General features: G+C 41.5%; 1 protein-coding gene across 1 annotated transcript; it reads left to right on the top strand.

The window, feature by feature from the left end:
• The first annotated feature begins 4,552 nt into the window (after positions 1 to 4,552).
• Positions 4,553 to 26,375, top strand: Dnajc21 (DnaJ heat shock protein family (Hsp40) member C21). Its single transcript, XM_051182536.1, has 12 exons — positions 4,553 to 4,929; positions 10,170 to 10,263; positions 11,864 to 11,987; positions 12,231 to 12,353; positions 12,850 to 13,154; positions 14,185 to 14,336; positions 16,838 to 16,925; positions 20,000 to 20,158; positions 20,512 to 20,554; positions 22,453 to 22,625; positions 25,293 to 25,368; positions 25,878 to 26,375. Exons 1-12 carry the CDS (start codon positions 4,563 to 4,565, stop codon positions 26,043 to 26,045), a joined length of 1,872 nt encoding a protein of 623 aa, XP_051038493.1. The 5' UTR covers positions 4,553 to 4,562; the 3' UTR covers positions 26,046 to 26,375.
• The last annotated feature ends 530 nt before the right edge of the window (positions 26,376 to 26,905 follow it).

Raw genomic sequence — 26,905 nt, 5'->3', positions numbered from 1 at the left:
ATAACTTACAACCTAGACAGATGAACACCAGGAAATTCAACCCGATCCTCTCCTGTCCAAGTCACACCAGAAAGAGAGCCTTTCCTGGCTCCCCTCCGACCTCCTTCCACAGGTCACTCCGCCCATGGCTCCACCCCCAATGGGCGTGGTCAGTGCCACAGAGGGACTATCTCACTACAACTGAATATTAGCACACTTACAGATTAGGCCTGCCCTCTTAGGTTAGAAGTTTAGTTGGTCAGCCTGAAAGTTAATCAGATTTATTGGGTCTTGATTACTTACAAAGGTGTTAGGCACTTTGAGAGCTGAGTTTGTGGATGGTGGGGGTTGGAGGGGTGGTGGGGGTGGGGTGTCCATGTTACTGAGGTTCAGTTGCTGAAGTCACTAGTTCCTGAAGCCTTGGGAAGCTGACTTCTCATGTTTTGGTTTTTTGAGGCAGGGTTTCTCTGTAACTGCCCTGGCTGTCCTGGAACTCACTTTGTAGACCAGGCTAACCTCAGACTCACAGAGTCCTGCCTGACTCTGTCTCTGCCTCCTGGAGTGCTGGGATTAAAGGCATATGCCACCACACCTGATCATTCCTTTAATCTCAAGCAAGAGTGCATTTATTTCTTAGGTTTTGAAAACTAAGACCTTCTATAAGCAATTTTTTTATTTTCAAATTTATCTTAGAAGCAATTATAAATTATTTGCCAGACATTAAAAGATTCATATCTTTGTGTGGCTAGCCAATGAGAAGGCCAAGTGCAGAAGGGTGGGTGGGTGTGTGCGTGTGTGTATAGGGACATTGGACTAATTTTGTTTCTTTTATGTGTGTGATAGTTATTTGTTCTAGATACTATTCCTAGTTTGCTTGTTTGTTTGTTTATTTATTTATGTCTGTGATAAAACATTCTAACCACAAGCAGCTTGGGGAGGAAGCAATTTACCTTTACCTTCCCGGTTCATCACTGAGGGAAATTAGGGCAGGGACTGAAGCAGAGATCCAGTAGGCACACAAGATTACTGCCTTACTCAGCCTTTTTTTTTAAACTTACCACCTGCCTAGGGATGACAGTGTCCCCAAAGACATGCTCATGGACCACTGTGAAAGAAGTACTCTCTCCTCCCAAGAGTCTAGTTTGCCAAGTTGACAGAAGCCAGTACAAAGTTACTTAAGACCTGTGTGTGAGGGGCCTGGAGAGATGGTTCCAGGTTATGAGCACTGATTGTGCTTTCAGAAGAACTGGTTTCAGTTTAGTTTTTAATTGCTACTTGAAGCAATTTAAATGATGTAAGTGATTCAGGTCAGAGGTTTACCTGAAGTACTTGTCTGTGGCCAGTTTCTCATGGCTGAAGCTGGTTAAATATAAAAGACAAAGGGGCCATTAGTTATTTAGGCCGTTAAACATAGCCTTGAATAAAAATGAGGCTAGGATATTAACTAAGGAAGAGTTCATTAGAGAATATATGTTATGAACAAATTACATATCATGAAAATGTTTCCAGATTTAAAAGATGTGTGCATTTTGAGGATTTGTTAGAACTTCCCATTTCACAGTTTTCTCTTGTATTTTTTCTCTTCGTTTTTCTGTCATAATTTCAAGTTAACAACTTGTGGAGGTTCTTATCCCTTTCTCCCACAGGTAGCATATATAAAATCAGTGTGTTTAGTAAGAGTGCTCTTTAAACAACGGCTCCTGTCTAATCCTAGCTCTTCAGAGGCTGACAGTACAGACAGTTCAAGACCAATCTGGATTATGCAGTCAGCCAAAACCAACTAACCAAAGGGGACTGACTGAAATACCCAGTTCAGCCAACTTTACAGTCAATCAGTTGTTAGAAACTAAAATAAATGGTTTCACCCCTTAAGGCAGCAAAGTGGCTTGCAGTTTACAACCCCGCATGGCTGAAGGCAGAAAAACTGTATCCCGGTTGCCCCTTACCATACTCCCCATCTCTGATTCTCAGAAGAAAGGTCTTGGGTTTCTTGCAAACACATACTTTTCCAGCCCTATCCATTACCAGTTTAACAAGTGACTGAAAAAATAGTGTAAATTTTGAGTAGTGACTTAAGACATCTAATACATAGAGAAAATGAGTTGAGCTTTGTGAATGTGTTGGGGGTGGGAAGACAGGGACCATTTCCCTGATCTTTGTGCTTACTCCAACCCTATATAAAGATGTTCACAGGGAATATATTTTGCAGCCACATATTGCTAAATAGAACCCACAGCTACCTGATTTATGTAAGCATTCAATCTTAAAGTGAAATTATTAATGTTTTAATGAGCATTCAGTTGATTAGGTGCACAGATCTCCCATCACAGTACTGAATAATCAATGTAGCTACTCATTCACCCAACCTGCTGGCTAAATACCATCCCATGACTACATTCTCAACCTAATCTCAGAAAGGTAGAAGAATACAAAGTTAGGACTCAAGAGGATACATGGTACTCAGGTCTCTTAGGTCATATACATATTTTACCTTTTACTAGATATTTCCATCCAGAGGAACAGGTTTTGGGGTGTGGGCGAAGAAGATATTTTTATTTTCCTTTTTTTTTTTTAATTTAAATTTGCAACAAGCTTCTTTTACATACCCAATCCCAGTTCCTTCCTCTTCTCCCAACGGCCATCCCATCCCCTTCCTGCTCCCCAGAGAGGGTGAGGCCTTCCATGGGAGATCTTCAAAGTCTCATCATTTGGAGCAGGGCCCAGACCCTCCCCCATGTGTCTAGACTGAGGGAGTATCCCTCTATGTGGAATGGGCTCCCAAAGTCCATTCCTATAGGAGGGATAAATACTGATCCACTACCAGAGACCCCATAGACTACCCTGTCCTCCTAACATCCACCTTCAGGGGGTCTGGGTCGGTACTATGCTGGTTTCCCAGCTGCCAGACTGGCATCCATGGGCTCCCCTTGTTCAGCTATTTTTTGTGGCTTTCTCCAGCCTGGTCTTGACTCCTTTGCTTATCACTCTTCCCTGTCTGCAACTGGATTCCAGGAGTTCAGCTCAGTGTTTAGCTGTGGCTGTCTGCTTCTGTTTCCATCAGCTACTAGATAAAGGTTCTAGGATGGCATATAAGGTAGTCATCAATATCATTATGGGGAAGGGCAGTTAAGATACCTCTCCACTATTGCTTAGATTGTTAGTTGGTTTCATCCTTGTAGATCTCTGGACATTTCCCTAGTGCCAGATTTCTCTCTATACCTATGGCTCCTTCTATTACGGTATCTCTTTTCTTGCTCTCCTCTGTTCTTTCCCTGACTCAATCTTCCTGCTCCCTCATCTTCCCTTCCTCTTCTCCCCAACTCCTTCCCTCCCCCCATGCTCCCAATTTGCTGGGACAATTTTTTTTTTAAAAAAAAGTTTGGATTTGAACTCATGACAATCCTCCTGCTTCAGCCTCTATTGCTGTGGTTAACTTAAACCACCATCCCCAGCCAGCCAATGCAGTCTTCCAGAGTTTGGAGAAAAAAAAAAAAAAAAAAAAAAAAAAAAAAAAGCACATGAAGGGGAAACTATGTGTTCTCTCTCTCTCTCTCTCTCTCTCTCTCTCTCTCTCTGTCTCTCTCTGTCTCTCTCTGTCTCTCTCTCTCTCTCTCTCCCTCCCTCCCTCCCTCTGAGGCCTGGAGACCTTGTTTTAGCAAGGCTGCATGTTTAAAATAAGACATTTCACGACAGTGATTAATTGATGCTTCCTTATGACTCATTTGTCGGAAGAGTACTTGCTGTCACGTGGGCACTTTCTGTTTAATATATATGTGGTGGTGGAGGTCAGTAAGCCCAGCATTTGGGAGGCCGAGGCAGGATCCTAGATTTAACTCTAACCAAGCTGGCCTTGAACTCATAGAGTGGGACAATTAAAGGTGTGGCCTGGAACTCTAAACTGCCAGCTGCTTCCTGATTGGATGATGGGATTAAAGATATGTTCTTAACACCTAGCCCTCAGTTCTTAACACCTGGCCCTCTGCCTGGCCTTTGGTATGCCACCTTAAAAAAACTTGGATATTGCAGCGCAGTGGTAGCCTTTAATCCTATCACACCAGGCGGAGGCAGGTGGATCTGTCCTAAGTCAGCCTGGTCTACAGTGAATTCCTGGGCAGCCATGGCTACACAGAAAAACCCTGTATAGAAAAACAAAACAAACAAAAATGTTACTTGCCTCTTTGGTTTAAAAACTGACTTAAGGAATCATTTATTGCCCTTCGTCATGCACACTGGTCAAGATGAGAAAAAAGGGATTCTTGTAAGTGAAAGCTGAAGAGAACTCAAAAGATACTAAACACTCGTGTTTCCACCAAGAACTGGCTGAGGTGCTTGACTACTTGGAGCCCGGAGTTACCGCACCTGTAGTCTCCACAGCTGAGAAATAATCACTACCTCGGGAAGGCGTTTCCCAGACTACTTCCCTGGCTCAGCCTCCCTGGCCCTCCTTGCACCCAGCTGGTCAGTAGGTGCCACTCAAACAGCCTACTGTGCTGCTCACAATGCCTGCCGTCGTGGCTCCCCCGCCCAGGCCCCGCCTCCCTCCGCGGCGCGCGGCTGGCCGGGAACCCAGCCCACCCCCGCCCATGCGGAGCCGCCGGCGCCGCCCCCTCCGCGCGCCCGCGTGCCGCAGCCCGCGTCGTCCACCACCGCGCGCCTCCGCCGCCCCGCGCCGCTGCCGCTGCCGCCGCCGCCGCCGGGCTCGCTGGCTGGCGGGCTGCTGGCGCTGGGCTCCCGCCGGAGGAGAGGACCACCAGCGCCGCCGCTGCCGCTCCGGCCCGGGCCCGGGCGTCGGCCCCGTCCCGGGCCCCGGCCCCGGCCCCAATCCCAGCCCCGGGCCGGCGTCCAGCCCCGCCATGAAGTGTCACTACGAGGCTCTGGGGGTGCGGCGCGACGCCAGCGAGGAGGAGCTCAAGAAGGCCTATCGGAAGCTGGCCCTGAGGTGGCACCCGGGTAGGTGACCGACCGGCGGGCGGGGAAGCCGGGCGGCTCTCCTCACACCCCCTACCCATCACCCGCGAGACCCCGGCCGGGCCCCCCGCCACCGCCCGCCGCCCGGCCTGGAGGCTCGCACGCGGCGAGGACGGCGCGGCCCTTGTCCTCACCGCCGAGGAGCAGCGGACTCGGCTCGCAGCCCCCTCCGACTCCCGCGGCCGGCCGGTCGGCCACCAGCTCACACCACCCGGCTCGCCTCCGACCTCGGCCGGGGAATGGCTTTTTACAGGCCTGCTCGCTGCCGCCGTTAGGGTTCCCAGGCTCCCGCAGACCCGGCCCCGCACTGCACACGAGTTTCCCATGGCGGCTTCTAGTTGGGTGGACGGCCCGGCCAGCTCCCCGAGGTTACGTAGTAGTTTGCTTCCCCCGGACGCTCAGTGTTGTAGTAAAATGGGTCTGTGGGACTTTCACCAATCAGTAGTGAATCCTGTCCTTTTGAAATTCCCAAAAGGCCCCCTCGGTTGGCACTGGGACTTAAAGCCAGCGTCGCGCACCTGCTGGAAAGCGCACTCCTACCCAGACACACCAGCCTGTGTTTTAAAGAAATCATTTTGGGAAAGGGCCTCACAGTGTTGCCAAGGCAGCCTTTGAATTTGTGATACTCCTGCCCCCCCCCCCCAACTTCGTGAGTAATCAGGATTACTGTCCTGTGCCACCAGGCTTGGCTGGTTTACCTGTTTGTTCATTTTTGTTGGTTTTGGTTTGATAGTTTCATTTTAACTTTAAGGTATTCATCCCGGAGTCTACATACGATGGCTATGCACACGCAGATGACCAATAAACCTTATTTTAGTAATATACACTTCTTTTTATTACCCAAACAAGCTTAAAGGGGGGGGCCATATAATACAAACATATGTTTAAACCCAGTTTTTCTCAAACCTATCCAGAAGGTGTAAGTCACTTGTACAAGTGTTTAATCCATAGATTTTGAAATGCTAGGACTCTGTTTCCTACCAGAGACTTGTTAGGAAAACATGCTTTACACACATAACTACTAGTATGTGAACGGAAAAGAAAAAGTAAAGGAAGTGACTGCTCCTAGGTATAGTGGAGAAGAAAGTGTTTTGTAGATCAAAGGGAGAGCATAGTCAGGTGCAGACAGACACACCTGGGAGCTTCCAGAGTGGACATGACCCTGAGCCATGTGGGGAGAGGGGGAGGGTAACCAGGTGCAGCAGCCAGAAGGCCAAAGGTACAAAAGGGTGGGTAACCAAAATGTCTGCATTACTTAGGGAAGGGCAGCCCATCCCCTGGGCTGGAGAATTCAGGGTATAGGGTGGGGTATGTAAATCATACCTTGTAACTGTAGGGACTAAGGGATACTGGGAGAGTCTGGAGGCTAGGTCAGCTTTGATATGTTAAATATGCACCTCAGCCTTTTGGCCTACCTGGGTTTGAAAGGAGCAAAAGAGTGTAATTGCTATTTGGGTTAATAGAGCAACTAGTAAGCACCTAAGCCATGGGGGCTGCGTTGTCAATGTGTATTGAGAGATGTTGAGGGTTCTTCTCCACAGAGTGCACCTTGGAGTGTGTCCTGTTGCAGGAAGAGAACTGTGTGGGACAAAAGATGTCCTGGAGGATGAAAAGCAATCCTTACAGGAAGGCTACAGAATGGTTTGCTGAAGAGTGGAAAGACTGGAGGCCCAGAGTGGGAAGGTCTATATAGTAGATGAAGAAGAAACATAGGTATCAATCGGTGTGATGACAGTAAGTGAGGAATACACATACATGTGCACACACATATGCACAAACCTATTGAAAGGACAGAAGTTTTACATTGCAGGAAGTCCAAAGAAAGAGCCAAAGTAAATAAACCCAAAGAAAGTGTACAGGTGGCAGAAAAGCATTTTCATATAGTAGGGGCTAATTATAACGTCTAGGATGATGCCATGAAGGCAGTTGAGGACTGGAGAGGCCTGGAGACAAGTCAGAGTCCTAATGGACAGGGATAGGCCCTTGAATCTAAGGGGAGGAGAAAGGTCCAGGTGGAGAGGAAAATTAATGATGAGTTGGACAGTTCACTGAGGGAAGGAAGTACTGCTGATGGGCTTGGACGCCAAACCTGTGAGGAACTGAATGCAGCATCTTCTGAATGTCATGATTCATAGCATCCTAAATACCTTTGGATTGGAAGTATTTGTATAGTTCTACTTCCTCAGGAGACATGTGATTTCAGCCTGATTGCTTTGCTGGGCCACTTAGGATTTCAGTCAAAAATGTTTAATTTCATTATGTGTGCAAGGCACTGTATTAGATATTTTGGGAGCTAAGCCTTGATTCAGAGAAGCAGCCTTCCAAAAGTTCATCCCATTACTGTTCTCTGAGTTCTTTGTGAGGTGAACAAGGCAGAAGAGATCCCTTCCCTGGTTGGACATACATTCTGTAGAGACACAGGAAAGAAAAGAGAGTTTGAGTCGTAGGAGAGGAGGGATGTTTGAGGGTAAATTCAAGTGTTGATGAGTCCATGTACTCACCTGGGCTAGCTGTGTATATGTGGGTGACAGAGATGGGAAAAGTGACCCAGGAAAATGGCTGCCAAGACATACCATCTAGGTGGAGACAAATGACAGCATGGCAGCATGCCTATTGGAGAGCATAAGAGAGAGGCTGGCATAACCAGCTAAGAGAGGGCAGGGAAGGGAAACACCATGGTGATAAATGCCAGTTTTCCAAGTTTCTCTCTGGCTGTAATGGGACACTGTTTCAGGGAGGGAGGCCAGCCTGGAGATGAAAGCACAATGCCACACTGGAGTCTCTGAGCAAGATGCCAGCTTGTCAGTGGTTGAGAGGAATGGTTAGAAGAGAAGAACATGGAAGGGGGGTATTGATAGTAGAGATTATTGGTTAAAAGGTTTAAATCTTGAAGGGTCAGTGACTAGGCACAGGCCTGCATCACCATGGGGTTACTATGGGAGTGCTATGGCAAGAAGAGTAAAGCCCTGCAGAGAAGTGATGTTTTCTCACAGCAAGGTGTTGCAAGGGCAGTCCAGCAAAATCTTCCAGCAGGCACTGTAAGGAGGTTTAGGAGATAGCAGAATATGGTAGTGTGTCAGGAGGAAGCCACACAGAACTGTGCAGCCATGGATGCTGGGTAAACCTCAGGTGACTACAATACTGTGTGAAAATGTAGACTCTCTTATTGCTTGTTTTGTTAGGTTCCTGCTGTTAATCTCAGGTTGTCACAGTCATCTAACTCAAATACACTTGTGTAAAATGAATACAAGAAGAAAATTCTGTCTGGCAGTAGTAGTGCACGTCTTGAATCCCAGCACTCAAGAGGCTGAGGCCAGCGGATCTGTTGAATTTGAGACCAGCCTGGTCTATGGAGTGAGGTCCAGGACAACCAGAGTTACACAGAGAAACCCTATCTCGAAAAAAACAAAACAAAACAAAAAAGAAAGTGCCACTCAGAAATTAGATCTTATTAGTTGGTATATCCATAGGTTTTACATGTTTAAAAGCTTTAGCTCTTGCTTGGGCAGGGCACACGCCTTTAATCCCAGCACTCGGGAAGCAGAGGCAGGTAGATCTCTGTGAGTTAAGAAGCCAGCCTGCTTTATGGAGTGAGTTTCAGGGCAGCCAAGGCAACATAGGAAAACCCGTCAAAAAGCAAAAAGAGCCTTAGCTTTCTGCAAATTTCTTTGGGGAGGGAAAGAATGGGATGAAATTGGAGAAGGTGCAGTTGTACTGATAAAAAAAGAACACATACCACACACCCCTGGCAAGCACTGTTTTTGTGTTATGTAAGAGGAATCAGTTGCCAGATTTTTAAACTTTTAGGTTGTTTAATTTGAATTGCACTATTGTATCTTGACAGAAATGTTTGAGACTTAGGTTCTCCCATTTTCCTAAGAGACAAAAACAAAACCAGTGACACTGTAGAATTTTACCAGCCCCACTTGAGGTATTTTCTTTTTCTTAATGTTTTCCTTTTGGGTCTGCTTATGAATGAGTTGATGAAGACAAAGAAATCTTGACATGTCAAGGGATGTCACCTTGAAGGGTTGTGAGGGTTGTGTGCAACTGTGTAGCAGGAAGTGGGGTATTGTTGCTAATGCAAAACTTTTTCCTCACCTCACCAGAAATCACAGGTGCTAGTTCTGATAGCTGCACATGCCCTTGCCCATGGGCCACGTAGACAAACAGTAAGACTACATGGCTATTTGGAGAGAACACATTCTGTCATATCTTCTAAACTCTTAGAGACAGGTATTCAGTAATAGCTAAAAGAACTTGGTGTGTTCCTTCTTAGATTCAAAAGGTTTAATTTCTGAATATATTATTCACTTATGACAACAAAATTACCAAAGCCTTATGGTTTAAAGCAGCAAACAACAAAAACAGTGTGCATTATCAGTTCCTATGTAGACTCTAAAGGTTCTGAAGCTTAGGATGTGGGTGTGGCATGGCTTACAGCTTCTGCTAAGGTTATCTCACCACTGTTGGGAGGACCTGCTTCCAGACTCATGGACATGGTTGTTGGCAGGTCTCCATTTTTCCCTCCTGCCCACTGTTCTTCACCCGTATCTTCTGGGTAAACCGAGTTCCTCACACTGTGACATGAGTATTCCAGGAGAAGGCAAGAGCCCAGAATGGGAGCTGCTGGCCAGTACAGTCTTATACTGTACCTTGCCTTCACTGTGCTCCTGCTGTTGGTCAAACCGGCACGGCTGATGAGGAGAAGGGCCTGTAAAAGGGTGAAGTCAGAGACCACTGCTGGCTACCACTTGCAGGCAAAGATGCTTTTTGAGTTTTGCAGTTAAGGAAGCATGGCAAAGGAAATAATAATTAGCATGTGTATATGTGTGAGGAGGTCAGGGGACAACTTGTAGGAGTGGATTCTTTCCTACTATGTGGGTTTCAGTGACTGAATGCCAGCCATCAGGTTTGATGGACAGAATCTTTATCTGTTGTGCCATGTTGTCAGCCTCTACTGTTAAACACACACACACACACTATATCTGTGTACATGTGGCTATGTGACATATACATGGGTATGCCATGGAGGGTACTTGGAGGTCATGTACAGGGCAGAGAATGGACAACTTGCAAAAATCTAGTTTCTCTTTCTGCCATATGGGTTCCAGAATTGAAATCAGGTCTTTGGAAACAAGCATCTTTCCCCACAGAACCATTCTGATGGCCCATGCATATACTTCTTCCATGACTGAATTTCTGTGACTTTTTTCTAACAGATAAAAATCTGGACAATGCTGCAGAAGCAGCCGAGCAGTTTAAATTAATTCAAGCTGCATACGATGTGTTGAGTGACCCTCAGGAAAGAGCATGGTGAGCATTGTGTTGTCACTCTCTTCCTCCTTTGATTTGTGAGCAGGGATTGTCAATATGGGGTTGTGGGTTTCTTAGCAGTTTAACACATCGAATGGTTTGAGAGTGTTCTAAGCACCTGTCATCTCTTCATTATGTAAAGTGCAGTCTGTGGGTAGGAAGGAACTTTAGAGACGATTATTCCAAGTGTCTGCTGTTATCCATGATGAAGCAAGTTTGGTGGTTATATAGCTTTAACTGAGAACAAGTGGTTTATCTTTGAGTGGGGTTACTTTAGTGTATGACAAATTTACTGTTACACAAGAAGGAAGTTTTGTCTTTAGCAACAATTCTTTAATACAGAAATTATAATACATTTCTATAGAGTACCTGAATACATTTTAATCTACAAATATAATAGGCACTTTCAACAAAGCTCATAATAGTTTCATTTTATAACAAGAATTTATATGTTTGAAGCTCTGAGTTTTCAGCTTCTCAGCTTTGCTGCTAATGGTTGGCTTTGAACTCAGGCGTAATAGTGAAAAATCCTGCTGTTGATGAAGTACTCTGTGAAAGTCATCTGTTTTATAGTGTACAGCACAGGTTAGCTCTCAAGATAAAGGATATAAAGGAAATTCTTAAAAATTCTTTTAAACCACACAGAAGATCTTAAACATTTCTCTATCAGGGATTTTGGAGCGCTTGTCCTAAAGCCAGATGTATGCACATGCCTGTAGTCTCTGCCTATGGTTTCTGTCCTGAAGAGAGTCTCCTGGGCTGCACAGGAACAGAGTTTGAAGTCACTTAGAGTGTATAGGGAGATCCTGTGTCCAAGAAGCAAAACAAAATTCGTAGTGTTCCTTTTAGAACATTGGCATTTCTCCCTGGCTTCCTTTCATTTAGTTCTCTAAATTGTAGATTGTCTACTTGTTCCAAGACTCCCTTAAAGCGCCTGCCTGGTGATGCTCCTGTCACTGGAGCTTGTTCATTTCATGGCGAGGAACTTGACCTTGGCAGTAGAAGGGACCTGAATTTCAGTTCTGCTCTTGCTGTTTACAGACTTTATGATAGTGAACAATCAGTATTTATTATTACTGAGCTTCAGTTTCCTGCTGTATGAAGCAAGGATGATAATAGTAATATTATCACAGACTTATGAAGAATAATTGTGTATATGTGTGTGTGCTAGATGAAATTTAGATAAACAAATACGTTTTTTTTTTTTTTTTTTTTTTTTTTTCAGGTAAATGTTGATAAATTCCCAGGTCATAAATGTAAACTTAGTGTATTAATCAGATGCTCTTCAGTGTATAGTTGTCTTTCCTGTGGGTTTCACTACCTGTTGAGAGGCTAGAACTCCCAGCTGATAGTATATAACACTAGAAGTTGCTTTAGAACTTCTTAGTTCTAAACTTAGTTGCGGGCATGGTTTTAGTCTTCAGGTCCTGAAAGTCTCCCAAGTCTGTTAGTCTCTAGAGTTCCTTTAATTTGTATGATTATGGATTGCACATGTTATTATTTTGGCTGATTCAGAAAAAAGTCCTTGTGATTTTTATATAATGGTATTTAAAATAAGTCCTTACTTGTCCAGCTCTTTTCATTTTCTAAATTCTTTTAGGTATGATAATCATAGAGAGGCCTTACTTAAAGGAGGGCTTGATGGAGAATACCAAGATGACAGTTTAGATTTGCTTCATTATTTCACTGTTACCTGTTATTCTGGTTATGGAGACGATGAAAAGGTAAGATGGGGAACTTAATTTCTCAAGTGGTTAAGTAAAACTCAAATGCAAAGAGATATCTTAAAATTATAGCAGAAAGTGGAATGCACATGTATGTGTTTATGTTTAGGCTGTGGCCACGTATGTGTAAGTGCAGGGCACTTGAGGTAGTGACAGCTGGGACTTTACGTCGTCAGCACAAGTGCCTGCTTGTGATTTTGTGCTTAGGCTGAGTTTGTGCCTTTGCTCTCTACCTTGTTTTAGGGTTTCTATGCAGTGTATCGTGATGTCTTTGAGCTGATTGCAAAAGAAGAACTAGAATGTATGTCAGAGGGAGATGCTGAGGATTTTCCAAACTTCGGTGACTCCCAGAGTGACTATGACACGGTAAAAGAAAAACTACATTGCATTTTACAGTTAGCTTTTTTCACTGCACTTTCTGGTTTCAAAAGAAATCACTTTTTGTTCCCTAACCTGGCTTTCTCCCTCACTTCTCTTCACGGAGCTTGCAGCTGTCTCCCAGGGCCCACTCTTGACTTGGTCTCCCTGTGATTGTCTTTTTTTCTGTGGTCAGTGAGACTATTTGTTTTTATTCTTCTCTCTAAGTCTGCCTTGGAGACTTTCTTATCCTGGAAAGTCTTTGAAGAGAACTGTCTTCTCTAGTAATTAATAATGTTAATGTGTGAGGGTCTAGAGTTATGGTTTAGTGGTATAAACCATAAAGGCCTTGGGTTCAATCCCCAGTACTGCAAAAATTAACACACAACGAAAGTAATCTTAGATTCAGAAAAGGAAAGGTAGATGTTTTCATCCTTAATACCTGTTGCCTTTTAAAAGAAATTTAAGTAAAACAATATCATTTTACCCATTTCTTTGTCACTAGGTGGTACACCCTTTCTATGCTTACTGGCAGAGTTTCTGCACACAAAAGAATTTTGCCTGGAAGGAAGAATATGACACTCGACAAGCCTCAAACCGCTGGGAAAAACGGGCTATGGAAAAAGAAAACAAAAAAATTCGAGACAAAGCAAGGAAAGAGAAGAATGAATTGGTGCGCCAACTTGTAGCCTTCATTCGTAAACGGGATAAAAGAGTGCAGGCTCATCGGAAGCTTGTGGAGGAGCAGAATGCAGAGAAGGCCAGGAAGGCAGAGGAGATGAGGAGGCAACAGAAGCTAAAGCAAGCCAAGTATGCAGTGTGGGACTAGATGCTTTGTGGTGATGGGGAGATCAGGGTGGCTGTCAGTAGGGTAGCCAGCATGATAGAGCATGCCAGTAGGGAGACAGCATGATGCTTCCATGTTAAGATGTTAAATTCGATCATCATCATGCCTTATAGATTATAATGTAGTTTTTCTTCTTTTTTAAATCTCTAAATTCTGGCATTGGGTAATGTTTCTTTACCTCCTATGTAAACATCTGGTTTTGGTTACATATTTTCCTTCAGAGGTCCTCTATACTTAAGATCTTTTATTCTAATGTTTGTTTGTAACTAATGTTAATTGAATCCCTCCCTACTCTGTAAGGGTGTATTTTAAATGCTTTCCTGCTTTCTCTTCATTCTTATGAGAAAATGAGGTATGCAGCTGTTAAGTCACAGCTGGGAATGGGACTCAAGAAGTCTAACCCAGAGTCCTGCTCTTTAAAAAAAAATTTTTTTTTTGATTTCTAAAAATTAGTTTTGATCTGGGTATGGTGGCACACACCTTTAATCCCAGGGAGGCAGAGTCAGGTGGATCTCGAGGTCAGCATGGTCTACAAAGAGAGTTTTTTGTTTGTTTGTTTTTTTTTTTTTGCCACAGTGTTTCTCTGTTTAGCCCTGGCTGTCTGGAGCTCACACTGTGACCAGGCTAGCTTCTAACTCAAAGATCCTCCCCATCTCTGTCTCTGCTGGGATCAAAGGCATGCACCACTATTGCCCAGCCTTTTTTTTTTTTTTTTTTTTTAAAGCATAGGTTATTCATTTACTATAATCCTACTCAAACCCACACATTATCTTGTATTTTTTTGACACTTAAAGTCACATGAAGACTTTGGTTGAGTTTATATTTCAAGTCCTATTATTAGAGCAGGTAAAACCAGCCACATGCCTATGACTATGCCCCAGGTGTAGCTATGTATGGGTGGAAGGTTAGCACTCATTGGTGGGAGGGAGACTCTGGAGGGCTAGTTTTAGAGCTCTGCATTGCAGTGGAAGTGAGGCTGTGCTGTGTGTCTAGATTGGCAGAGCAGTACAGAGAACAGAGCTGGATGACTGTGGCCAATTTGGAGAAGGAGCTCCAGGAGATGGAAGCGAGGTACGAGAAGGAGTTTGGAGATGGATCTGATGAAAGTGAAACGGAGGAACAGGAGCCCAGAGATGGATTGGATGGTAATTTTTCTTGCTTTATTGAGTAGTTTGGGAAATAAATGTTACTGTGTATTTAGATGCCTACAGTGGCCCTGGTTTAAGATACTAGGGAATGGAAAAGCAGATGAAACTGGATAGCGCCTGACTCCATTGCTTCAATGCTCAGTTCACTTTACTTGCTTTCTATAAGGAACTTGAAATTGGAGTTCTTTGGTGGCAACAAAAAAATTCTGTTGTCCTGGAGAGGGGGCTCAAATGTTAAGAACACTGACTGCTCTTCCAGAAGACCCAAGTTCAATTCCCAGCACCCACATGGCAACTCACAACCATCTATAACACCAAGATCTGGTACCTTAACACAGACATACATGTAGGCAAAACACCAGTGCACTTAAAATAAAGATAAGAGTATCCGAGTTGTTTTTTGAGTCAGGGTGTCCTTTTATAGACTTGGTGTCCTAGAACTAGGTCTGTAGACCTGCCGGCTTCAGAGTCAGGGATCCACCTACCTTGCTTCCAGAGTGCTGGAATTAAAGGCATGCATCACCATGGCCAGCACGTTTTAATATCTCTTTTAGGATGTTGTGCCTGAGTCGATTTTGCTGTGTCTTATTCTTCTCACTTAGGACTTGTGGAAGGTACTACTTTTGAAGTAGTAGAATGTTTCTTTTCTCTTTCTATATTTACTAAGCAAACAAGTATGTATTTTAATAGGTAAAATTTAGCCATTTTGGGGACTACCTATAATCCTGATTTCCTCATGATTCCGAGCTCTTCTATCCATGAAGTTGATCTGAATGTAGTTTCTTAATTTTACTTATTTATAAACTGTAGATTTTCAGGCAAGTAACTCAGATAATAAAATGACATTTTTTTTTTCCCAGAATGGTAAAGATACAAATGCTTTAATAATGAGTCAAGTTAGTATGTACTTTGAAGAGTATAGAGCACTCTATAAATGTAAAATGTCTAATTAGATTTCTATCATAAGGTCCTTTCACGTAAAAGACCTTGGTTGATCTTCAGAAAATATTTCTTAGATGGAAGTTGTGCTAATGGAATTATCTTCATTTAACTGGGAAAAAAATGGGAATCCTAAGTTGTGGAGTATTCCTGAGAACATATGAGAACTTATAAATCCAGATTTTTTTTTGCTTTAAAGCCAGAATTTTTGTTGTTTGGTGGATTAAAGATGATTCCATGAATGAGAAATGTTTTAAGTACATGTGTAATTTAAAAAATTGTATTACATATAGTGGCCCTGCCTTATCCACCCATTTTAATTCTGTACTTTGAGTGACTTTCAGTCAACTGTGGTCTGAAGTGTTAAATGAAGTATTCAGAAATAACTCATCTGTGTTTTAAATTGTGCCTTGGTCTGTGGGTGATGAAGTCTTACACTGTCCCATTCGCTCTGTGCAGAGTATCTACACAGTATGTACCTTCCTAGTCACTGAGTACTTCTTAGTCATTTACTAGCCAAGTAGATAGCAGATTCATTGTGATGTTTTTGTGGTACTTGTGGTCAAATAATCTTAATGTAATGATAACCTCAAAACATGAAAGTATGGATGTTAATATGTAATATGCCAGAGAGAAGCCATAGAATGTTTTCTTTAAATAGAAGAGAAAATTCTTGAGGTAAAAAGAAAGGGGAAAGATCATATGCTGATGTTGCCATGGTGTCCAGGAAATTGAAGGAAAGCCATGTCAAAAGTATTGAGTTGAAATGGAAAAGGCATTAATTTATTTGGTTCTGTACTGTGCAAGGTTTCAGGCATCTTCTGCTAGGGAGCAGCTGAAATTAGCATTCACCAAAGGACATAGGCCATGTGTGACTTCAGTCTGAATATCCTTTAGAATCATATTACTACTTTCAAAGAACCAACATATGGAATGTGGCACTTTAGAGTCCTTACTGATATAAAAATAAATCCCAAGTAGCAGTCATTTTTACATACTTCTTTAAAAAAGTAGACTGTAAGAGATATGTGGAGAATTTCAATCTTAAATATTATGTTGACATAATAAGCCTCAGATTATGAAAAAGATCTGCATAAACAGTGCTAAGGTTTACATGTAATAAGCTGTTTATGTCCTCCCTGGTAATGAGAGAGTACAGTAAACTAAGCTTAGGTGTGTTAGGGTGAATCACAGTTTGAAAGTGTGTTTGTAGCCAATCTTTGTGAAGAAGATTAAAAAACAATTATGGTAAGGGCGTTGCAGGGTACCAGAAATTTCTGACTTGTCTCACATTTAAGGCATTGAGGGTTCCTGAGTCTTCTGAAGAAATTTAAGAAAATAATTGAAGGATGAGGTGATTGATTTGAATGCTTTCTTCAAACACATTGGTGCTCGGAAAGACAATTCAAGTCCCAACAGCATTTTTTGTTTTTGTAAATAAATACAGATTTTTCTTTCTATGTTGTGTGCATCACTAAAGATGCGTACATTTAGGTTCTTAAAGTCTTGTGTCCATCACTAAAGATGCGTACATTTAGGTTCTGTCTGTCATCCCACAGGTAGAGATAGCGATGAGGTTGAGGAGGCTGAGCTTTACGATGACCTTTACTGCCCAGCTTGTGACAAGTCCTTCAAGACAGAAAAGGCGTAAGTGTCTGTCTTGGAACTCACCTTTTGTTTTGAGGCAAGGTATAACATTTTGTAAGTATTCATGGGGATTGGTTGGAGCAGTTTGATCAACAGCACCCCCATCCTCCAGGGATTCTTGTTTGGTTCAATAAGAAGAGGGCTTTGTGCAGTTAAACCTGTTATACCCATTAACATATTTCAATATTCCTGTGTGCTATTTCCAGAAATGTAGCTATGTCAAACCATAGTTGGCACAGGGGAGAAAATGAGACCAAATCTAACCATCTCCGAGATGGTGTGAGACTTCCTCCTGCCATCACAGCTCCCTCCCAACAGCTTGCTGCTGTCAGCCTAGGGAGTTTAACCCTGTGCTGCAAAGAGTCTGTCTGCTGAGGCAGAAGTGCTTTGTCTTGTGGAGACCATTGGCTAGGGAGGGAGAGCATGGGGAACTGAGAGCCCAATCAACAAAGCACTTTGTCCAGAGGAGAGTGCGGTGTGGGCATCAGAGAGAGGCACTAGATACCCACAGGAGAGTGCCCGGGAGTAAGAGAAGCAGTAGAGGTAGAAACCAAGCAGAAAGCAATAGTCAAAAAGAGATTTTAAACTTGATTTTTATTTTGGAGATAATTTTACTTAAAGGAAAATTATAGGACTGGCATGTGGTATACTCCTTAGCTCATTGTTTACATACTGTTCATTTGCATGCTTGCTCACCTCAAACACAGGTAGTCACGTAAACATGCGCAAGCATACACATAATTTTTTTCCTGAGTATTGGAAAGTTACATATGTAATGCTTCTTTACCTCTAAATATGTATAAAACTATATGCGTGCGTGCACACACACACACACACACACACGTTTTCAATAACAAGGTATATTGAAATGATACCTAAATTGTTCTAGTATAATAAAAAATTCTGGGAGTCCGAAATTGAGATAAAGACCTGATACATCCAAGGAACTGCTGAGAATCATTTGGCTACATTTTCCCCAACCCACAGCACCAGAAATCCCCAACTTCCTCTCTCCACTTCCAATCCCTTTTTTCTCTTTCTGCCCTTCTAGCAGAGCTCCTTAGTCATCCAGCAACAGTATGGTTGATCCCTGTCAGCCAATTACTGACTCAGTCCTTTGATTCAAGGTAGCTTTATTGGCACAGTGGATTGGCCATGTGAACAATTCTCCCAAAACACATTGTCAGTTTAAGAGATTGTGACATTGATATGGTACTCTTTTCTAATTTGCTGTCCATATTTTAGTTTCATCAATGTGTTCTTTATTAGTGTACTTTCTCACTTTAGTACAGAATCCTGGGACTTTATCATTAAGTTTGTATGTTCATTCCTCTTTAATCTAGACAATACACTAGTCCTTTAAACAACTTCTCAAAGAGTACATCTCTTTCTGGGTTTGTCCCTTTATCTACGATTAAGGTCGGGTGTACATTCACATGTGAGCTACTGCATGGCTGTGTTGTGTTTTCTGTGGGCTCCATGTTGTCTTGGTGATGCTGAGCATCTTGATCACCCAACCTAAGTATTCAGTTTTTGTGCTATATAGTTAGAATTTATTTAGCAATGAGTTTTCCTTGGAAGGATTAGACATTTATCTTCAATAGAATTCTATAAAATCTTATGTGTTCCAAAGTCCTGAAATGTTTGAGTGCACACAGCACACATGATACCAGTTGTGGGAAAACTCAGCACCTGACCTACTGTGAGAATGTCAGTCACTGTGCAGTGTGTTTAAAATATTGCATAAAATGACCTTCTGGGAACATGTTCAAGACATACGTGAAAGGCGAATGCATGTTGTGCTGAGGATTGGATACCAGCTCCAACACACCTCACTGCATTTGAATAAGGACTCCAAAATTTGACCTGTGGTAGCAGTCCTTTGCGACCAGCCTTTATACTGGAGGTTGAGTGATGCTTTTCTGTTCCTTTTGCATTTACCAGTCAGTGTCTGGGCCTCTCTGTAAAGCAGTGCCATACTCTTTCCCCATTTATTTTTCTGTCATAGAATTTGATACATATATTGTTTGTTTGTTTTGTTTTTTGAGACAGGGTTTCTCTGTGTAACAGATTTCCTGGTTATCCTGGAACTCGCTCTGTAGACCAGGCTGCTCTCAAACTCAAAGGGAGATCCACCTCTCTTGCCTCCTGAGTGCTGGAACTAAAGGTGCGCCATCACACCTGACAACATGTCCTTATCATTTTGAGCATTTATTTTCTGACTAAAGATACCTTGATTTCTCCAGAGGACCTTGGTCTAAGGGGAATTTTAATGGGAAGGAACAGTAGCAACTAAAACAAAGAATCAAAAAATTTAAACAAACATGAATTGAATAGTGACAGTTTGCTGCTTTGTGTTATATTACTGTTTGTGTGGTACTGAAGATGAAACCTAAGGGCTCTCTGTGCGCTAGTCAGCCACTGAACCTTTTCGTGAAGACTGATTCTAACTTGACAGTTTCATGTTAGCCCTGGTTTGTGGGATGTCTTTGGTTTCTGTGTATCATATAAGGTGATATTTGGGATACCTGCCTGAGCCCACATTGAAGGTAGTGAGAAAGAGGTGAGAATGTGCTGTTGAAAACATAAAGGGAAGTAAACTTGTTCTTTTGAGGCTTGGCACCACCTCTTCTCTTGGCCCCATTGTCCTCTAGCAGTTAGGATACGTGTCTTAAAGTTTCCAGAGATCCCTAGAAGCCTGTAGCATGGCCTGGAACATAGATACAGACACAATACACTAAGCAAATACTTAATGATGAAAAGGAATCTGGCAAAGACTTTAATTTTGAGAATTAAAAAAAAAAAAAATCAAAATAGAGAATTTGGCAAGAACACACGTAAGTAAAAAGGAACTAATAAGGAGAACTTGGTATTGGGAAGAAAGAACTCCTTCATGGTCTAGCCAGGCTGGTGATTCCTGGCAGGCCCAACAGACTTCTGTTACTCTGTATAAAGTCATCCATTTGGCAGGCCCATGGTTGCAGTTGCCACACAGTGTACCTGGTGGTTCCCACCATGTCCCCAGGCACATGTGTTTCTGTAGTACAGCCGCTCATATCAGCTTGTCCTTTCAGCATGAAGAACCATGAGAAGTCAAAGAAGCACCGAGAAATGGTCGCACTGTTAAAGCAGCAGCTGGAGGAAGAGGAAGAACATTTTTCAGGAGCTCAAGTGGATGGAAATTTATTGAATGCCAATTCTGAGGACGAAGTGGAAGACATACCAAAGCAAAAGTAATTGACAGTACTAAATGCCACTGGCACCTTTGTCACATTAGAGAGGGTACTAAAGTAAAGTATGTGTTCTCCCAAGGAAGTTGTTGCCCCCTGTTAACAGGACCCGTACAGGGTTAAAATGGGTAGAGATCTTAATGTCTGATATGTTTATAGACTATGCAATGACTACATTGGAAGCATTTTCCTTCTTATGCAGTTGGCATAAGAACACTGTATTTTCTTGTCATTTTTAATGTTTTATGATATTGTGCTTTTTTAGTATTTCTTTACCATTCTATTTCATTATTTATTTTTACTTAGTAAACTTCACAAAGTCAGATACTTACATTTTGATTTATATTTGTTCTTAGACTTTCCAAAAAACAGAAGAAAAGGAAACAGAAATCAGCCCAGGTATGTTGAAAGGTTATATTACTTATCTTTCTATCTCCTACAATAAATACATTAAAAATACTCTAATTACCATTGTAGATTAGAATGTACTTTCTTACTCAGTAGACTCAGTATTAAGAGCTTCACTGTTATTTTATGTTATGTAAAATTATTTTCTGTGTGTCCATGTGTATGTTATTTGTGTATATGTGTGCATCTGGGGTCCTCATTGCTACCACTAGAGTGCTGGGATTGCAGGTGCATATGAGACAGTGCCCATTTTGTTTTGTGGGTGCTGGAGTTTGAATTCAGGTCCTCATGTCTGTGCAGCATGCACTCTTCACCATCTGAACAACCCCTTCTCCCTCCCTCTCTCTTTCTTGTTTTTTTGAGACAGGGTTTCTTGTGTAGATTTTGCTGTCCTGGAATTCATTAAATAGACCAGGCTTGCTGGAACTTACAAAGATCCACTTGCCTCTGCCTCCTGAATGCTGGGATTAAAGGCATGTGCCACCACCCAGCCTGAACAATCTTTAGTCTTTTAAAGTTGTTTAAAAGGAAATGAAATGTTTTCTGGTTTTAGTACATTATCTCCTTGTATGCTGCATATATGAAGGTTTTGCATGTAGAAAAAACTTCCCTGGTTGGAATTAACTGAGTTCCATTATTTTTAAATTGGATATATCTGATGATAAGGTTTTTCAAGATAACAGTTAAATATGGACATAGGAAAATCTGGGTTTGGGTCATTGTATATGTAAATTTAATGGATTTATCATGGAAGGTTTTAATCTTCGATTTTAAGGAATAATTTTGTTGTATTCAATAGTGCCATTCAAAATGGGTCAAAGATCCAGATGTTAGACTAAAACGTAGACCTTCTTGAGATTAATTTTCTGAAAGGGACAAGGCAAAGACTCATCTACTTTTGAGTTAGTTCAGGAGGAAAACATGTATGTTAAGGGAGAGTACATATGCGTGTGAGTCTACAAACTTGATGGTTGTTACTCGGAATAAAGCAAAGTTGCACTTAGTGAAGTGGTATTTACTAGACACTTCAATGATGACTCTTCCTGCTGCTTATTGTCCTGACTGTAAAAGTAATGTTTCTCATAGTTACCTAAGAAATATAGAAGTATAAATACCACCTCAAATTCTATAGAGATTACTTAAAATTTATTGAGCTAAATTGGGACTGGATAATTTCCCCCTTTCATTTTTACTAATGCATTGTCTTTTTTTTTTTAACCTTATTGAATGCATATCATTAAAAGTATCAGTTAAATTTATTTCTCATATTCACCTGTTCACAATTTTTCTCTAACAAAGGATTTGTAGATTTTTATAAAGTAGCATTTTCTTTATCACAAATTGGCCTTGAAGTGTATAGTCTAAACTGGCGTTGAACTCATAGTCACTTTGCTTTGTCCTTCCAAGTGCTGAGATTGTAGACAGGTCCCACTGTGTCTGGCCTAAGAGCATCTTACTGCTCTACTTCTGAGTGTGGCACACCATTACATTATTCCAAGTTTTGGAAATGTACCATAATCCATTATTATATAGGGGCTAGGGAGATATTTTAGTTAATAATATGAAGACCTGAGTTTGTATCCTTTATTTAAAAAAAAAAAAAAAAATGACAAGCCTAGTTACACTTAACTGAAATTTGTACTGGTACAGCAGAGACAAACGGCTCCCTGCAGCTAGCCTAGCCCATCAGTGAGCATCAGGTTCGGAGAGAAACACTGTCATAGAAAGATAGAGGGCGATAGTAGAAGGACCTGCCATCTGCTTCTGGTCTTTACATGTGCACATGCACATATACATACACACACTATACATGTATGCATGAACACATAGGAAAATGAATCCATTGCTGTTAGATGGATTGGTTTTATAATGGCATATATGTTCTCTAGAATTATGATAACAATTTCAATGAAAATGGAACTGGAGAAGGAGTAAAGCTTGATCCAGAAGATACTAACTTAAATGAAGATGATGCCAAAGAATTAGAAAATAGGCCTCAAGAAAATGTCTGTATCACAGAGAACACAGACACCTGGGAGGATCCAAAGAGTGAAGCTAAAAGGTAAGGCAAAGTTGCCTATTACTTCCTGGCTACTGCGTAATTAATGGTAAAGTGGTCAACTGTAAGTCAGACAGAACTTAGGCCTAAGTTCAGTGTAAACTGCAAGCCTGTGTACCTATGCACACAGACACAAACATGTATCTATTAGGTAGCACTGTGCTAACAGCAATTTCACTGGTAACATCAATACCACTGTGGTTACAATATTACTGTGGTAACTGTCACTACCATAACAATATCACTGTGCTAGCTTACAACTATATCACTGTGTTAACAGTATCACTGTAGTAACAACACTATCACTGTGGTAATAGCCACACCACTGTAGTAAGGATACTTTTACTGGTGGTAACAGCAGCATCACTATGGATCATTTCTAGTTTTTCTTTTTTTTTTTTCCCCCTTTGGTTTTTAAAGACAGGGTTCCTCTGTATTGCTTTGGAGGATGTCCTAGCACTCACTGTGTGTAAACCAGGCTGACCTCAAACCCAAAGAGATCTGCCTGCCTCTGCCTCCTGAGTGCTGGGATTAAAGACATGTGCCACTGACACCGGGCTAAGTTCTAGTTTCTCTTCACCCTGCTGGAAAGTCTTACTTTCCCTATGACAATTCTGTGGGAATAGGGTTACTACTGAGTCTGTTTCCCTGTCCCATTTCACTAGATTAGCACTAACTGAATTGTGCCATCCCAGCCTTAAGATGTCAGATCATAGCTCAGCATTATAGTGCCTTCCTGTTCAAAGGAGCCCTGATGTGCTAGAGGAAGGGTCTAGTTCATGTCCTATTTCATAACCATCCTGTGCCCTGGCTAGCCTGTGGACATGAGGACTGGGTCAGTGTGGAGCTTTAGGCCCCTAAACTCTGCCAGTGTATTTTACCTTCCATGTGACTTTATGAATATTCACTTGAGAATGACAAAGAGTTCATTGATCACAGTCTAGTCTCCTCATTTTACTTACTGATGTGAGAAAAGGACTTGGCGAATCCAACTGATTTCTTAACTGCTGAGGAATGCAGGGCTAAGACATACCATCACCCCACCTAACCCTCCAAACTGATTTTCCAACAATGACTTTGGTTTAGCCCTTAATTGCTTCTGTAATTGTGTACATAGTGAGAAGCACTTTCTCTTCTGCTATTCTTCAGCAGTTAAATCACTTGGGTTCTCTGAGTTCTTGTCAGTATAGCTCAAGCTAGTCTCCAATTTGGAATCCTCCTGCCTCAGCCACCCACACATTTTGTTTTTTTAAATGAAATATACCATGCCTGCCTGGAATCTTAGCACATATAACACAGCTGAGAGCAAATTAGCACTCACTTTGGAAGGAGACTGATAGAGCAATGTTTAGGATTCAAGTAGGGGTGGGTGGGGGGGAACCTGACCGCAGTGGCTGGTGTTCTGAGTTTCATTTTAAAGATAACTGGGAGAACACACTAGGTCAGCAGAAGGACGCTATTTTTTATTTTTAATTTCTTTGTTGCCATATAAAATAATGGGTTTCTTTTATGACATTTCACACTTTTTACAGTCACACTTTCATACTTTTTATAGTCACTCGATACTGTTTTTAATGAAAGTAATTTTCTTAGTATTTAATGTGATGATATATTATCTATGACTTATGAAAGCTGGCCTGAGGGTATAGAACACAAAGCTAGTCACAAGCCAGACAATGGTGATACACACCTTTAATCCCAGCAGCCATAATGGCTTGCTGTAAAGTTAGGCGGTGGTGGCATACACCTTTAATCTCGGGACTCAAGAGACAAGCAGATGGATCTGTTAGTTCAAGGCCACACTGAGCCACATGAAATTGATCCAGTTCTAAAGAGGAACATCTCACACAAAGGTGATCTCACTCTTTTAATCCCAACACTAGGAAGGTAATAATAGGAAGAAAGAAAGGGCCCAGCCACTCTGAGGACAGGATAGCCCTTTCAGCCTGAGGTAGAGGAAAGAGCTGTTTGCCACAGTCAAGACTGGGTTCAGGAAAATCAGCTGGAGGAAAAAAAGTTAACATAGGGCACTCAGTTGTGTGAGCTGGTGTGATTTAGCACTGGTTTTAAAGGGACTATGATTGTGTGTAAATACTCAGGAGTGTTCTGAGACTATTACTTAAGCTTTTGTAAGTTTTGTGCCAAATTTGATTGCTCATGGACTGTGGACAGCTAGGGAGCCGTCATGGGATAGACCTAGGCCTTCTGCATTTGGGTGACAATTGTGTAGCTTGGTCTTTTGTGGCGCCCCTAGCAGTGGAACCAGGTCCTGTCCTGGTGCATGAGCTGGTTCTTTGGAACCTGTTCCTTATGGTGGGATGCCTTGTTCAGCCTTGATGCAGCGGGGAAGAGCTTGGTCCTGGCCTCAGCTTGAAACCCCATCTAAGTGGAGATGGGAAAGTAGATGGGGATGGAGGTAGGGTGAAGGAGCAAGAGGAGAAACTATGGTTGGTATGTTAAATAAATTTTAAAAATGAGGGAAAAAAGGAAATTTTGATTTTTATCTCTCAAGTTGTTTTTTTAAAACTTTGTTGACTTGTGAAATTTAAATTAGACATTAAAGTGAATAAATTAGCTTGACTCATACATTTTTGTCTTTTGAGTATTTTTGGAATTAGACGACAACTAGAAAGAATTCTTTTATATTATGCCAAATAATTTATTTTCCAGTGTTCCTAAATCCAAAGGAAAGAAAACCAAAGATGTGAAAAAACCTGTCAAAGTACCTGCTGAACCAGCAACAGTGGTAGGTCAATCTTCACATTTACCTCTCTAGACAACCTTGTATGTATCAATGAGCTTTTTCAGGGTGTACTAGAATTTATTTATAAGTCTGTTTCTACATGGTTATAAACTATATGAAATGTGTATTCTGTACATTCTGCTATCATTTCTCTGGTTTTTGTTTGTTTGTTTGTTTTCCTCTAAAAAGAAGAACATTGGAAATACTAGATGCTGGTAGAGTTACTATTTCGTTTACTGTAATTTCAGACCTTGTCTATTAAGAGTAACACCTGTTAAGTTGTAAAGCACAGAATTCTAGTCCATGCAGTGGAAGCCATTGGCTTCTCCGGGCCTCTGCAATTAATAGTGCTGGTTGTTTTACTTTCCGAGAACATCCGCCTTTGTTGGTTGCTATCGGTTTCGTTAAATATGCTTATTTTGCATTTCTTTGATGTTTACCATTGACATTAAAAGATAAAACATTCTGTCAGCCTACCACTTGCTCTGACACATGCTCTTACTCTCCCTCAGAGTGATATCCTCATCAGATGTGCAACCTGCCACAGTGAATTTCCATCACGGAATAAACTTTTTGATCATCTAAAGGTTACTGGTCATGCAAGAGCAGCTTCAGCAACGACATCTTTAAACAGTGTAACAAGCAGTCGAAACAAGAAAGAGAAGCGCAAAAACAGATAGGAATTCTGCCAGTCCTTTCTCTCTGTCTTTTTTTTTTTAACTGTCTCTAGATTTTGAAACCAAAAACTGAACTGAAATAATCTAGAGTTAAAATTTCAGTGATCTGCAATTTATTGCATTGTGGAAGATTATTTTTATCTTATAAAGACATTTTTGTTTAATATATATATATACATATATATATTTTTAAACATTTCACTAGTGATTGAATTCTACTTTGCCATCTGAATTCACTTGAATGTTTCATGACAGGTAAATATTATAAATGTGTATCTTGATTTCTCATGTGAACAAAAATGTACAGGGAAAATTAAATTATTTTGACACATACTTGTGCCCCTTCTGCTTCAGTGTTTTAATTCTGCAGTGTTTTATATATATATATATATATATATATATATATATATATATATATATAAAAATATATATATATATATTTTATATAACCAAGTCCATTTAAATGAAAACAAACATTTATAGACAATATTTGAGAATTTGGGCATTGTTCTTTCCAAACTACTTCCTGCTGGTAAGGGGCACTGTCATGGGGCATTCTAAGAAGATGCAGAAATCCTGGCTGTAAGGCTGCTTTGTCTAGCTATTTTAAATGTAGGATCACCTGGTACTCTGTTTCAGGCGGTCTGCCTTGATCAAACCACATTAGTCTGGAAGGAATCCACAGCTTTTTCATTTTCTGTGGAAACAAAAATAGAAATCCTTTTTCCCAGTAACTTGTCCTTGAACTTAAATTTTGGAGTCAAAGCATTTTTTTTATTTAATTTATTATTTTACATGTCGATCCCAATTTCCTCTCCCTCCCTGCCTCTCTCCTTCCCTTCCCTCCCTTTTACCCTGTCTGC

Source organism: Phodopus roborovskii, unplaced genomic scaffold, assembly GCF_943737965.1.
Source record: "Phodopus roborovskii unplaced genomic scaffold, PHOROB, whole genome shotgun sequence".
Classification (NCBI taxonomy): Eukaryota; Metazoa; Chordata; class Mammalia; order Rodentia; family Cricetidae; genus Phodopus; species Phodopus roborovskii.
Note: the sequence above shows the minus strand (reverse complement) of the source record. Positions and strands in the feature narration are given on the sequence as shown.

Bases quoted from the DNA above. Each gene is read 5' to 3' on its own strand.
- Dnajc21 (XM_051182536.1), top strand. From the start codon at position 4,563: ATGCGGAGCCGCCGGCGCCGCCCCCTCCGCGCGCCCGCGTGCCGCAGC. The intron at 10,264-11,863 runs GTGAGCATTGTG...AAATTCTTTTAG, and splicing joins GACCCTCAGGAAAGAGCATG to GTATGATAATCATAGAGAGG. The intron at 16,926-19,999 runs GTAAGTGTCTGT...TTGTCCTTTCAG, and splicing joins TCCTTCAAGACAGAAAAGGC to CATGAAGAACCATGAGAAGT.